General features: G+C 42.7%; 1 protein-coding gene across 1 annotated transcript; it reads right to left on the minus strand.

Moving 5' to 3' along the window:
* Nucleotides 1-869: 869 nt before the first annotated feature.
* LOC143099431 (odorant receptor 131-2-like) lies at nt 870-1835 on the minus strand. The gene has a single exon (XM_076262423.1). It carries the CDS (start codon nt 1833-1835, stop codon nt 870-872), a length of 966 nt encoding a protein of 321 aa, XP_076118538.1.
* Nucleotides 1836-14985: the final 13150 nt, after the last annotated feature.

Raw genomic sequence — 14985 nt, forward strand, 5'->3', positions numbered from 1 at the left:
ACCAGAGAGGGGGAAATCATACCCATCCCCCCCCTACAAATCGCACCCTGGGTGTTCGTACCAAAGCATTAATTCCTGCAGGCGCCCCTGTTTCAGACTGACATATTGCTTTGTAAAAGCACATTAGTGTCATGTGAAGTATGTGGCACCATGCATATTATGCTGTCGAGGACAAAATGTTTTGTGGTGACAAATGTAGTGTTTCACAACTTTCCTGCTTTTAGTTTTTTTTTGTGGTGGTAAAGCATATTGTTTCTATTATTGTACAGTGATCAGATGCATATTACTATTATTAATTGCAAAGAGCTTCATTAGAATAAAAAGTTAATTTCATCCAAAAAAAAAGAAATCAATGTATTTTGGCCCTGGCACAAATGATCAGCTAACATAATTTCAGAATCATCAGCACAGGGGAAAGTATGGACAAGTACAAGGAATCTGAAATAATTCAATCAGAATGATGGAGTGACTTAAGAGCACACCTATTGCCATAGAGGGAGTAAAGAAGTGCCTTCTTGTGTTAGCAATGGTTACCTCCTAAGAAACACATGCAGCTGAAATGCTTATTGTTCTTCAGTATACATGTGAAACGTAACAAAAACATTGAAGCAGCAAAGTTTGCGAAACACAAAATTTGTATATATGTCAAACCTAAGTGCACGGACAAAGTTAAGTGTTGATTTACAGACAATCATTTTTCGTTCAGTGTAACTTGTATTCAAGCATGCACAATTTAAAAGTCCAATATATTTCTTTCAAAGCTTATAGTCACTTCATGTCTACACAATTCAGATCAGAAATAGCTTTTAAAAAGGCAAAACATCATCTGCTGATGGAAAAATATACTCTTTGCAACTCTGCGCACTCTCCTAGTGTGCCGTTACAGAGGGTTTAACCTTTTGGGTGCCACACCTGACATAGTAGAGGAATAAGGGCCGAACAGCATTGTCTCTCAGGCCGTAGATCAGGGGGCTCAGGCACCGAGGCAGAATGAGAACAAAGAGATAGTTCAGGTAGCGCAGATCCATGAACAGACGACTGCTGCTGGTCATAGCCAAGGCCCTCTCTATAGTTCCATACAACAAACTGTTTAGACAAAGTACTAACTGACCAAGGTGCAGTAGGACTGTTCTCTGAGCTTTCTTAGCAGACTCTTTATCTGCTGAGGCAGATCGAGCTGCCACTATAACACTGATATATGTGAAGACGATAATGGCTGTCACAGCGACAAAGAAAAACCCATTGAGCCCTTCAAACACATCTCTCTGCCATGGTGCGAAAATAAACCTCTCTCGAGTACAGAACATGGAGTCTTTAAAAGATGCTGGATTCACTATCAGCGCATATAAGATATCTATCGCAGGACTTATGCAGCCTAAAACCCAGATTATGGCAATCGATACACCTGTCATTTTCTGTGTTGCCATCTCGCTGTGGCGTAAAGGGAAACAAATTGCCACATACCGCTCAAGAGACATCAAACCAAGGTTTAAGACAGAAACACGAGCTGTAGTTGCAGATATGACAACGAACAGTGAACAAACAGCCTTAGGAATCTTCTGCACATTTAAAGACAAAATATAGAGCAGTGATACAATCCACAATTGAACTGTGTCATTGCAGAGCATGTGGGCAAAGAGGATATAGCGAGGCAGCTCTCTAAACACAGGCTTACTCATGAGAGTGTGAAACATGATGCTGTTGATGCAGATGAAAAGCAGGGACATGAGAATGGCCACAACAAGTTTAGACAGCGGCCCCTCATTCAGTTCCACCTTAAACATCTGCTGATGCACCAGGGCAGAGCCTTCACTGGACTGATTGGTCGAAGCCATGGCTGTATATCACTGACAATCTATGCAGACTAATTAAACAAAATATATCTTAAATAGATATCAGTATTTGACATTGAGGTTGGACGACCAATAAGGAAAGGAGTCCTGGAAATGTAATTAGTTAAAACAAGCTCTATCTTAAATAGACATAAGCTCTATATTAAATAGACATAATGGCATAACATTGCAGTGGTGTCTTTTGTAATTAACAATATATTTGTTCTCAATGATTTTTGTTTATCTTGCTTACTTTGTACGAAAATGTTCTACCTAACACAGTAGTCCTCTGAGGGATATCAAATCGTGTCGCATTATGCATGATTTCTGATACAACAGTAGAACAAATTACAGACTGAAAATGAACAAAGTGGAATATTAAAAAGCCATCTAATGAGAAAACTAACAGCTAAATTCAAATATCTAGATGATCCGTGTTTCTACGGAAAGATCTTAAACAGTATTATGCATAGCTTTTCATACAATGAGGCATCACAGCATTCCAACTGACAAATGTGGCTTAATGTGAAATGTAAAAAGCCACCAGATTAAACACTCTAAAACTGTGGTGAAAACATCATACAAGACATCAAAAGTGCTCACATTTATAATGCTGAAATTGACAATTGTTCCCACAACCCTGAGAAAGATTAGAGTACCAGACATCATCCAACCCAACCCACCTGGTGAGTCCTTCTGTGTTCATTTACTTTTATAGGTATCCGAGGTGTGATGCTGGAGGAGTGGGTCTTACTATCTGCATCCCAGAGGTCTTTGTAATCATAGATTGTGTTTACATGCACATCAGTATCCCAGTTATGAGGCTTATCCCGGCTTTGGTCATACTCAGGATATGGTGTTTACATGAATATCAGTATAGGCCTATCTGTTGTAAGGCTTATCCCAGCTTTGGGGATACTCATACTCAGGTGCTTACATGAATATCAGTATAGGCCTATCTGTTGTAAGGCTTATCCCAGCTTTGGGGATACTCATACTCAGGATATAGTGTATACAGGATCGATAACTTCTTTTCAGTCAGCCAGGATAAGATGTACTGTATCTCCTCCTACACCGTTGTTCCGATTCCTACAGAATTCAGAACATATCATCTACAGACCAAGTATAACAGATTGGCTCTTTCTGACATTTGATTTTTCGCCCAGTTTTAAGTTTTTAAGTGTCAATTAACATTTGGGTAGTGGCCTATAATGATTTTTTGCCTTTATCTGAACTTAAAGCTCCAGTCCTATTCAAACTTGGTACACATAATCATTACGACATTCTTTGGAATTTCTTTGTGAAATTCTGTCCACAGGGGCGCTGTCAATTTCTCCAATTTGTCCAATCTTATCCAAACTTGGTACAGACAATCAATATGACATTCCTTGCATGGCCACAACATTTCAACATTTCATGAAATTATGGTGGGGGGGGTGCAACAGCCACCGCACCAAAAACACTGTATGCAGCCATAACCGTATAGACACCACATTTTCACCACATTTTCACTATAGGTCCACAATCAATGCATGATCTCACAAAACAAAACAACAGACCCATTTCTAACCATAGGGGGCCCTAATAAGCAAATTTACGTTTTTGCTCATGTAGATAGATAGATAGATAGATAGATAGATTAAACAAATTAATCTAATTAATTACATACTCTGTGATTAATTAATCTAAATTAATCGCATATGTAATTTTTGCTGTGAAAGTATTTTAAATATTTAAATTCAAATGAATCATTGAATAATCAGCATTAGTGACATTCAAGTTAAAAAACTCTTTTATTATTATTTTCAATAAATTCAAAAGTGCTTCGAGAAGAATTCTTTTTTCCACATACAAGGCATTTCAGGCCACAGATATAACCTAGGGGACACAATGAAAATAAATTTACACTCCCCTCAATGTCAACACTTGCAGACATTGCAAAGGACTTTATTTTCAACATTTTATTTTTATCAACACCATCAGGCCGTTTTTTAAAAGTAAATGTTTGTTCCAATCAATGATCCAGGCAGCACGTTTTCTTCTCTCTCCTTCATTTTACAGTCTAATTTTTACCAGAGCCCTTCTAAGGAGAGCCTCCCCACTCTCTATTAATCCCATACAAACCGAATTTGGCTGCAGTTCACCAGAGTTCACCTAGATGGAGATCGCGGGCGAGTCCAAAATACATGGGGTTCTATGGAGCTACATGGCTACATTTGTTGTTTTCACCTATTTAACAACTGAAACCCTCAGATTTTATTTTATTTTTCGCAAAATGGATATGGATTTTCAATCAAAAGTGAAATAATCCGGGAGTCATGTCCTTTCGTTTTCTTACAGGTTGGGTCGTTGTTGCCCATAACACGCTAGCATTGATGCTATGCTATGCTATGATCACGCTAATGAATGACGTCATTGGCACGTTTGAAAGGCTTTTTAGAACAATTTAGTGACTTTAAAAAATATAATACTCAACCAAGTGTATTGTCTTTGCCTTCCCTTTCGAATACAATATTCAAATTACTTGAAAAAAAATTATATCCCGAGAAAAGTGGATTTTGAGGGGTACAGCTCCATAGACCTCCATTCATTCTGGACTCGCCAGTGAGCGCCGCTAGATGCAGTACCACACCGGAAGAGTTCCGAGAGTGAAGGTTCTCTCCTTATTAGACATTCTCTGTTTTTACTGACTAGAACGGCTCGGGGTCAAAGGTCATACGGAATCGATTAATCTGCACTAATTTTTTTAATCAGTTATTTTTTCTCAAATTAATTAATCGAAATTAATCAGTTATTTTGACAGCCATAATAAAACACAACTAAGCAATAAGGACAGTAGAAGATAAAGAATATGCTAAATATACTAAAATACAAATTATACTAACTAACACTTAATCTAAATCAATTCTACAAACAGTATCCACATAGTGGTGATTAATCAATCAAGAGGCGCTTGCAATGACTGAGGCAGGGACTGAGCCTGTGATTCTCTGTGCATAGTAAGGTAAGGTAAGGTGCTCTGTGTGAATGAGTGTCATGGTGATAGTGCAATGGTGATAGTGGTCATGGTGATAGTGCAAATGAGTAAGTACAACAGTGCAACAATGCAGAAATAAAGTAAAGTCTATATATCTATATATTTAACTATTTAAGAAAAGGTATAAGTGTGGCCACAGTTCGGCTGTGGCATGGAGGGAGGGGTTATGCATATGTGCTAATGTGCTAATATAGCACGCAAACAGTGAGGCAGAAAGACAGTGGTAAAAGTGGCTAGTGGACAGACAGTATCCAAACATGGAGGGGGTGACAGACAGACAGACTATGCAGGGAAGTCTATCTCTCCTTTTCCCTTAAGTGAAGCATTGAACAGTTCAATGGCCCTGGGGACAAATGACTTTCTCAGTCTGTCGTGCAAGGCAGTGAGCGAAGTCTCCAGCTGATCAGGCTCTTCTGCTTAACAATAGTGCTGTGGAGTGGGTGACACTCATTGTCCAAGATGTTGATCAGTTTGTTCAGGGTCCTTTTGTCAGATAGTGAAGTGATGCACTCCAGTTCAGCTCCCACTACAGAGCCAGCTTTCCTTACCAGCCTGTCAATTCGCCCCGCATCGTTCTTCCTTGTGCTTCCTCCCCAACATACTACTGCATAGAAGAGGACGCTGGCAACAACAGACTGGTAGAACATCCTGAGGAGCTTGCTGCACACATTGAAGGACATTGAAGAACCGCAGCCTCCTCAGGAAGTATCTCCAGAACGGCATGGAATGTTTCACAAATATTTTTTTCCATTTGTTCCTTTAGAGGTCCTGCATCCAATGAACCCAGCCACACCCATTTGCTTCATTCAAATTTTCCCACCATTTTCAAAATAAAGCTTAGACCCCGTTTACACGAGCATGTGTATTTTTTATAAACGAAGACATTTCCCTACGTTTGAGCCTTTCATTTAGACGCAAACGGAGAATTCGCCCTGTAAAACAGTTATCCAAAAAAACTCCGGCCAAAGTGATTTTTTTGGAAAACTTTGTTTATGCGTTTGGTTGTAAACTGTGGTAAACGGAGTTTTGGGCAGCCAACGTCACAGTATGCGACAGAAGTACACCAAATGTGCGACCAATGTTTACATTTACATGTTCTCACGTGCGACTTTTCAGGGTTCTGATTGGTTAATGTGAGCTTGAGCTTATCGTTAGACTGCCACTGTGGTTTGGCGTGCTCATGACAGTATGTATGTACACGGGTTCGTGTAAACACATTTTAAAAAAAAACGGTCTCGTGTAAATGCAGTTTTATTTGCAAACGTAGATGGCCAGATATTCGTTTAGGAAAATACCCTGCTTTGTGTAAACGTAGTCTTATCTATCTCCTCCTAGACCTAACTAATCTATCTCCTCCTAGACCTAACTTATCTATCCTCCTCCTAGACCTAACTAATCTATCTCCTCCTAGACCGTTGAAAAATTCTTCTTTCTTCTTGTTCCTTCAGAGCTCTTGCATCCAATTAACTCAGCCATGCCCATTTCCATATTGCCAATTTTCCCACCATTTTCAAAAACTCAAAAGTGAAACTAATCTACCTCCTCCTACACCGTTGACCTGATTCCTACAGAATTCGGTACACATCATCTACAGACCAAGCCTAACAGATTGGCTTTTTCTGATTTTTGATTTATCACCTTAAGTTTTAATTAACATTTGGGGAGTGGCCTATAATCAGTGCTTGAATTACGTGGGAGCCAGAGGGAGCCGAGCTCCCATAGAGTGACGACTGGCTCCCACGAAAACAACAAAGTCAAAAATCTGAGGGGGTCTCTCATATCTGAAGGTGTCTGGCATTGTGATTTAATCTTAAACAACCACTCATTATCCATCCCTGTGCGATCTCTTACCATTAAAGACATTCAATTAAAATATAGGCTACTACTGGACGTAGACCTACCCTACGCTCTTAAACGCAGCATGACAGCACTTCACCACCACACCACGAGACTATACAGCATTTCACCACCACACCACTAGACTATATGAGCACCCTGCTTGATGCGAGTGTTTTGTCTATTTACATAGGCTTTCTTTGAGCTAGCCTGGTTTGATATGTGCTGAAAAAGTCCTGTTTGCTGTTGAACTTGCTTCGCCTCTTCTATGTTTATTGACAAAGCCATAAATTGTGGCCCACTTCAATGATTGTGTGAATTGATCTGTAGCTATCCTCTGCCATTCAGATCTCCGGAAAGTTCCCAGATATTTGAAACACCTGTTAGCAATCTCTGATGGCGGAATATTCAAAGGCTACCCGACAACATCTCAGTGCAAATTCCAAAATTGTTTGTCTATTTATTTCCATGGTTCAACACACGAGACGACTGAACACCCAGTGTGTACAGTAATGTGTACATTAGCCTATAATACTAGAACATAGTTTGGCTGCAATGGCTTTATTCATTTCTGCCAGCTAGTGCATTTTCCCCATGTATAAGTTAAAGACTAAATGCATTATTGTGTTTGACACTGAGGATAGTGTAAAGGGGGCTACAGCGGAATACACTGCCCCCTGCAGGTTTCTTTATTTGAACACGGGCACTGAGCAAAGGAAAACACCAGTCTATTAGCTATATAGAAAATAGGTTTATTGTACAATTAATTTCACATAGAAAGTTAAAACATTTGGGGGGAGAGCAATAACTCCAGAACTCTGGCTGTTGTAAAGTGCTATGTGCTGAGTCATAAATAATTAGGCTACATGAATTTAAATAACAACTATGCCGGACCACCGGAATAAAACAGGTTATATAAGTTAGCAGATAATTACACATAGAAAGTGCACACGTGCTCAATGGAAATGACAGTTCATCTCATAACACAGTTCATCACAAATTCAATCATAAAAACGAAGGTACCGAAACCACTGTGCAAACACTGCAACAAGAAATACTTCACAAAGGCTACGTATATCACCCCCTCATTCCCGGCCACCGCCAAGGCTCAAATTAAATTATTCAGCACCAGAAGGAGCGTTTGTTTTCTCTCCACCCTCTCTCACACATATACCTGCCGGGGAGTAGGCCTACACTTCCCCGGAAAAAGTACACAAAGAACACAGGATTAATACATGAAATCACCAAATGACTGCTGACTCCGTCACCACTGCTGCCGGACGTGGGGTTCAACGAAGGACATAAAACAGAATAGCGATCGCACTAACACCGACGCTAAAAGGATTGCCCACGTCCCAGCACGGCAGCCGTTGGTTCTAAACTCAGCAGTACGCTGTCCCTTCCTCCTGTTCAACAAAGACCTTAGCCATTTATCCCATCCCTCATTAACAAATGCCGCACAGGTGCGCTGCTGCATCCACCCCAACACCACAGATCACGGGACTGGACCACGCCCTCATCCACAGCAACTATTGTTGCAACACACCCGCTTACATCCACCCCCCCTACATCAAATGTGTCCTCACATTCACCCCGACACACAAATCACACTTGATAACGCTGGGGCAGCAGACCCTGGTTGGTCCGAGTGGAGCGGCATAAACCCTCTGTGCCAGTGGGTGAGGGATCCCGGGGTGTTGGTGTAGTCAGGCCAGTGCCCAGTCCTGGGGCTGAGCTGGAAGTAGGCCCTTGAAAGTCCTGCAACAGTTCTCCCTCTGCCTGTGGTGGAGCTTCTGGACCTGAATGACAACCCCAGACAAACGGATACATGCACCAGTTATTGTCCTTAATGACATCAGGGTTTGCAACTGCCTCCCCCACATGCTCCGGTCCTTGACTTGGGGACACATCAAATTTACAGGGACTTAAAGGGGACATATTATGCAAATTTCACTTTTTGCATCCTTTTGTACCTCCATTTGGGTCTCTACTGCTCCTAACAACACTCCACGCGTTCAAAAAAGCCATCCATGCGTTTTCTGTGAGTCAGTTGAACGATTTTGGTGTAAGGAATCATAGGCTTCTATGAGCCATTTTCTGGCTCCCTTAACCTGACGTCAAAATAAGGGAATTTGCATAGAACCACCCTGGCGCCACCCCTCACCTCTCAACCCCCATATAGCCCCACCCACCCAATTAGTTGAAGATCCGCCATTAGTTTGCTGGTTTAACGAGCACGGACACCAAGCGCTATGACTACAAGCAAGAACAAGTCACACATGAAGTGTTGTGTTGTTGGCTGCACAGAACAACACAAATCCTTGCACTTTCTCCCAGCCAAAGACGACAGAAGAACCGAGTGGCTCCACTTCATTTTCGATGGCCATGTTCCAGCAACAGTCGGCAAAAATCTTGTGTGTGGAACCACTTCAAGGCAGACTGCTTTGAAAACCTAGGACAGTACACTGAGGGATTAGCCATCAAACTTCGTTTGACAGAGGGATCTGTACCTACTGTCCGTGGCAAGTCACAAGATGAGAGACATGTAAGTACTTTCAAATAATGACTTTTGTGTTCCTATCGCAGTTACGCATGAACTAACGTTAGGTTGTTCGTGTTTTGTCATTCAAGCACAAGCTAACGCAAACATTTTCTCTATTCCAAATTGCAAATGCAGCACACAGCCGATCGAGTCATATTTAACAATCCCAGTCAATAATATCTGAAAGTAATGATTGTTAAAATGTTGTCTAGACGCTAGACCTCCATTAAATATTGTCATGTTATCCACAATTGAGGCGACCAACAGCTAAAAGCCCTTAGTATAAGCTAATGTTAGCTTGTAGCCTCACTTTATAACGTTATCCAGTGTTTGCACATTTCCCCTATAGCTCTATTTCATTTAAGCTGCAAGGGTATGTCACAATTTGTAGTCGTTTTGTCCTTACTGATAAGGAGTTAGATATGGTCATGTTATCTACAATGAAGGTGGCCAGTAAGCTCTTGGTCTAGGCTAATGTTTGCAATTGTAAATAAAGCGAGATCTAGTACTGACAGTGCAAGAAGTTGTAGCCTCAGTTTTTAGCTCAAAGTAAACGTGCATATTATGTGCATGCCATTATTTTCATGTTTGGTTTTCTCTTTACTGCGCAAGACTCTACCTGGCTGCTCTGCATTACAATGAGGATGCTGCACGAGACCAGGCCACCTTATCCTCTGGGGACCCTCTCTACAGGATGCATTTCCCAAAGTACAGGAAGGGAGAGTGCAGGGTGAAACCCATCAAAACCGAGACAACATTCCGTAAGTTACAGAATTGTTTATTTATCAACAAAAAAAATGTTCATTTTGCATGCTATTGCACTATGGTGTCTTTACAATGAACAAAACAATAAATAAATGTACAATGAAATACTTTACAAACTATGTACATAGTTACAGAAGTGTTTGTGAAATATTGCACAGGGTATGTGGAACACTTGATGGGCTTCATCATGGGCGAGGTCTTTGTGGACCAAGAAGCATACAGGGAGGAACTCCTGAAAATAAGCATTCCTCCGGACCTGTCCTCAGAGTTTGAGCACCCAGAGAAGGAGGAGGTGATCGCCAACTATGTGTCTCGCTTCAATCCAGGGGAGGCAGTTTGAAGCCCACGTATTGTCCTTGGCTGTCAGGAAACTCCCGACGAACACGCAGGACCACACATGACTGATTGACGACCCTTATTCTGCGTCCAAGGAAACCCCAACACCAACTGACAAAGCTCCTGTAGGCAAGATACCTGTAACGACTAAAAAAAACATTGCATTAGTTAGCAGGTTACATAATCTGTCAGTTCTGTCAAAAATGCAAAGTGCAATTGTCATATTTCAAGGAAATATGTTTTATTTCTGTTTTCTGTAATAAATATATTTTGTAATGTATTGTGTGTATGTTTGATACCTGCTGAATTTGCAGACAATAGCCATACATAAAAAGAAAGACAACAACAATTGGGGCATGTGTTGGTGTGTAAGGCCATTAGTGACCTATGAACATAGACTAACATCTGCTTTTGCTGATAAAAACGGTAGCCTGTCACTTCTCATGAACCCTGGGAAAAACGAATAAGTAGCCTAATAAATAACACGTACTGCTCTATTCCCCGGAGCCGTAAGGCCCCATGGTCAGCTCTGTAGATGTTCAGTGCGTTCTGAAGAGAATAAACATTCAGGCACACCGGGTATAAACATGGATGATCAATTATGCATTGAGGGATCTCCTCCAGCTGCTGCAGACGTCGTGTGATCTATAATGGTAAGGTAAGGTGAGTGCTATGCTAGCACAGTCGCTAGCATTATTCGTAAATGAGTGAGTAATATGGCATACTCGCTAGCTCATTTGTAAATAAGTTAGTAACACGGTGACATATCTACAGGCCTTTCTGTAGCTTAGAAATGTTACCTGTGGAATCTCCTGGCAGCATACTCTGCCTCAGTTGGCATTGCCCCACAATTTCCACACGCACACCTATATAATTAATAATATAAGCTAATCAAGTGCTGTGAATCTAGTGAAGTTTTTAAATGCAAGCAAATGTTAAATATTGTAAAAAGACTGGCTTTATGTCACTAAAAATTACATTACGTTTACTTCGTAACAGGCTGAAAAGGGTCAAGGCTAATAGCCAAGCCTAATATGACACGTAGCACAGATGGAGGATAAATACATTGATTTAAAAAGTTAACAAACCATTCAGCAACTGCTTGCAGCATTCGTGGAGGTGTTTCTACAGGTGGCTCCTCTTCATCTTGATCTGGGTCAGACTCTGGGTCGAACATGTTGGGCTGGAGTGTGCCTCTGTAATCCGTCATTTTCACCCAAGTGGTGGAGGTTTTCACGTGAAGAAAACGAGCAGCGTAAACATCTGACAGGTGGGGCGTGGCCAGCAATAGCTTATTTGCATAAAAGTGACGGAGCCCTAAAACGGCTCATTCTGAAAAGGGACTGAAGCTGGCAAGAATTAGGCTGCAGAGATCTCTTTATGTGAGATTGATTTTGTGCAGAAAACTTTATGAACATGTTTTGTATGGCCCATAGACCTATTCTAACTTGTTTAAAAAGAGGTATAATATGTCTCCTTTAACATGTTACGGTGTAAAACTCTTTCCTCCCCTTTAGCCCCCTCTGACTTGACCACAGACAGGTATATCAACATTAGGCTGTGCAACAACCACATATGTGACATGCTCCCATTTATCCTCCAACTTCCTCCGTGCTCTAGATCTCTTATTCAACACAATCACCCTCTGACCTGGCAACAAGGGCTCCCCTCTAACCCTACGATCAAAACCTCTCTTCTGAGAGGCCTGGGCTTTAGTTATCTGTTCTTGAGCATGCTTATAAGCAGTAGCCAACCTTTTATGGTGGTGATGCACCCAGCTGCCAGTAGTCCCTGCAAACCCATCCCCATTGCCCAACATTACATCTAACGGCAGTTTAGCATGTCGACCAAACATCAAATGGTAAGGGCTGTAGCCTGTAGAAGGGTGGGGGGTGTTGTTATACGCCTGCACTAATTCAGCCACATGATGGTCCCAGTCTTCTTTCTGGACATTGCTTAATGTGCCCAACATGCCCAAGAGTGTCCGGTTAAAACGTTCACACTGGCCATTCCCAGCTGGATGGTAAGGGGTTGTGTGAGACTTATTGATACCATACAATGTGCATAATTCCTTGATGACACTAGATTCAAAATTGGGACCCTGGTCTGAATGTAGCTGATCAAAGCCCCCATATGGCTGAATGAAGTGCTTCCAAAGCACCTCGGCGGTTGTCACTGCAGTCTGATCTACTGTGGGTACAGCAACTGCGTACCGGGTGAAGTGGTCAACTATGACCAGCACATTGCTCATTCCACTTTGGGCAGCCTCTAGGGATAAAAAGTCAACTGACACAATTTGTAGAGGGTAGCTGGTTTGTATGGACACAAGAGGGGCACTTACTTTGGTGCTGGGAGTCTTGTGAAGGTTACACCTCATGCATTTGGCGCAGTACTCCTTTACGTCCATGGCCACACCCCGCCAGAAAAAGCGTCGACGGACCAGGCCCAGCACCTTCTCTGCTCCCAAGTGGCCTGCTTGGTCATGCAGCCACTCCAAGACCTGCGTCTGCAGACATTGCGGTACCACCACCTGCTTCACTTTTTCAAAGGTCTTAGCATCCCATATCCCTCTGCATAGCAGTCCTCGTTCCTGGCAGAGGCGATCCCATTCTCGTAGCAGGGCTTGGGTCCCCCGGCCTTCTGCTGCTCTCTCTTTTGGAGAGGGTGCTTTTCCTCTGTCCTGGTAGATCCATAGCCGGGAGACGTCCGGGTCAGCACGCTGGGCCCTCCTCCAATCTAAGAGCAAGCTAGGACCGAGCCAGTCGCCCCGCTCCATCTGCACTGGTGTTCCCGCACTTAAATCCTCCTTCAGCTCACCTCTCTCTGGAACAAAAGCATGCATACACGCCTGGACCACCTCAGGTTTCACACTCACCAGCCCATCTGCAGGAGCAGCCGTCTCTTGTTCTTCCCCATTTACAGTGTAATCCGTAGGCCACCGCGACAGGGCATCCGCATTCCCATTCATCCTTCCTGGTCTGTAGCGCACCCCAAACTGGAACCCCGCCAGCTGGGCCAACCAGCGTTGCTCAACTGCACCCAGGTTTGCAGTGTTCAAGTGGGCCAGGGGGTTATTGTCTGTGAAAACAGTGAAGGGAGACACAGCAAGATATTCTCTGAACTTTTCCACAATGGCCCATTTCAGGGCCAAAAGTTCTAATTTGAACGAGCTATAATTTTTGTCATTTTTCTCTGTTGGGCGGAGACTCCTACTTGCATATGCAATTACTCGCTCCTGACCATTCTGTACCTGAGCCAACACTGCCCCAAGTCCTGTATGGCTGGCATCAGTGTACAAAAGGAATGGCAGCTGAAAATCTGCATACGCCAGCACCGGTGCTTCCATTAGGGAGTCTTTCAGTTTCCGGAATGCGGTCTCTTGTGCCTCCCCCCATGCCCACAAGTTGTTACCTGAGCCAGCTCGGGTGCGCCGTTTTGATGTACCCCATAGCAAGGAATTCAATGGGGCTGCAAGGCTGGCGAAGTCTTTTATGAACCGTCTGTAATATCCAGCCAGGCCAAGAAATGCACGGAGCTGGGTAATATTCTTAGGAGCTGGCCAGGCCTCCACTGCTTGTAGTTTTCCCGGGTCTGGTGACACACCCCCTTCTGTAATTACATGCCCCAGGTAGTGGACTTTGCTCTGAAAAAGGCAACACTTATTAGGCTTTACCTTTAATCCATAGGTTCCAAGGCGACTAAAAACCAAGTCCAGATGGGAAATGTGGGCCTCAAATGTAGGGGAAAAAACAATTATGTCGTCCAAGTACAGTAATAAAGTCTCAAAGTTCTGATCACCTAGGCAACTTTCAACTAGTCTCTGAAATGTTTCAGGTGCATTACATAAACCCATGGGCATCCGATTAAATTCATATAGGCCCATTGGGGTCACAAAAGCAGTTTTTTCTTTATCAGCTGGGTGCACCCCCACCTGCCAATAGCCGTGTGCCAAATCTAATGTGGAGAAGACTTGAGATTTCTTTAATGATGCTAATGATTCCTCAATTCTAGGAAGGGGGTAGGCATCTTTATGAGTGACACTATTAAGCTTCCTGTAGTCCACGCAAAAACGAAGGGTGCCGTCCTTCTTTCGTACGAGTACTACAGGAGCTGCCCATGGACTACAACTCTCACTAATGATCCCGCCCTCAAGCATGTTACTCAAAAGCCCCCTCACTTCTTGATAAAGTTTTGGTGGAATTCGACTATAACGATCCCTGATTGGAGCTGAATCTCCTGTTGGAATAACATGCAAGACCTTATCAGTATACCCATAATCCTCATCATGTTTTGAAAAGACCTTTTCATGTTTATGAAGGAGCTGAATAATCTTTTGCTGTTGCTCAGAACTAAACTGTGATGGATCCAAGGGAACCTCTACAGGCCATGGGGATGTGCTTACGGATTCTTCTTGGACACTAGTTTGCCTAACCCCTACCTCCAAGGTGTCGTCATCAAGTGGCCTTAATTCTACCTCGCTGTGGAGAATAGGTGGACATAAGTCAACATGAAATACTTTGCCTATCAGACAACGTCGGAAAAGGGTCACTGGGAATGGTGCTAAATTTAAAACTCTGACCATGACCCTGCCATTAGCCACTGTACTCAGTGAGCGCGCCAAAAGTAGCTGCCCTGGC

This window comes from Alosa pseudoharengus, unplaced genomic scaffold (assembly GCF_046254945.1).
Source record: "Alosa pseudoharengus isolate Yale_2024_CS ecotype anadromous, Long Island Sound unplaced genomic scaffold, YU_APseudo_1.1 YU_APseudo_1.1_scf_28, whole genome shotgun sequence".
NCBI lineage: Eukaryota > Metazoa > Chordata > Actinopteri > Clupeiformes > Clupeidae > Alosa > Alosa pseudoharengus.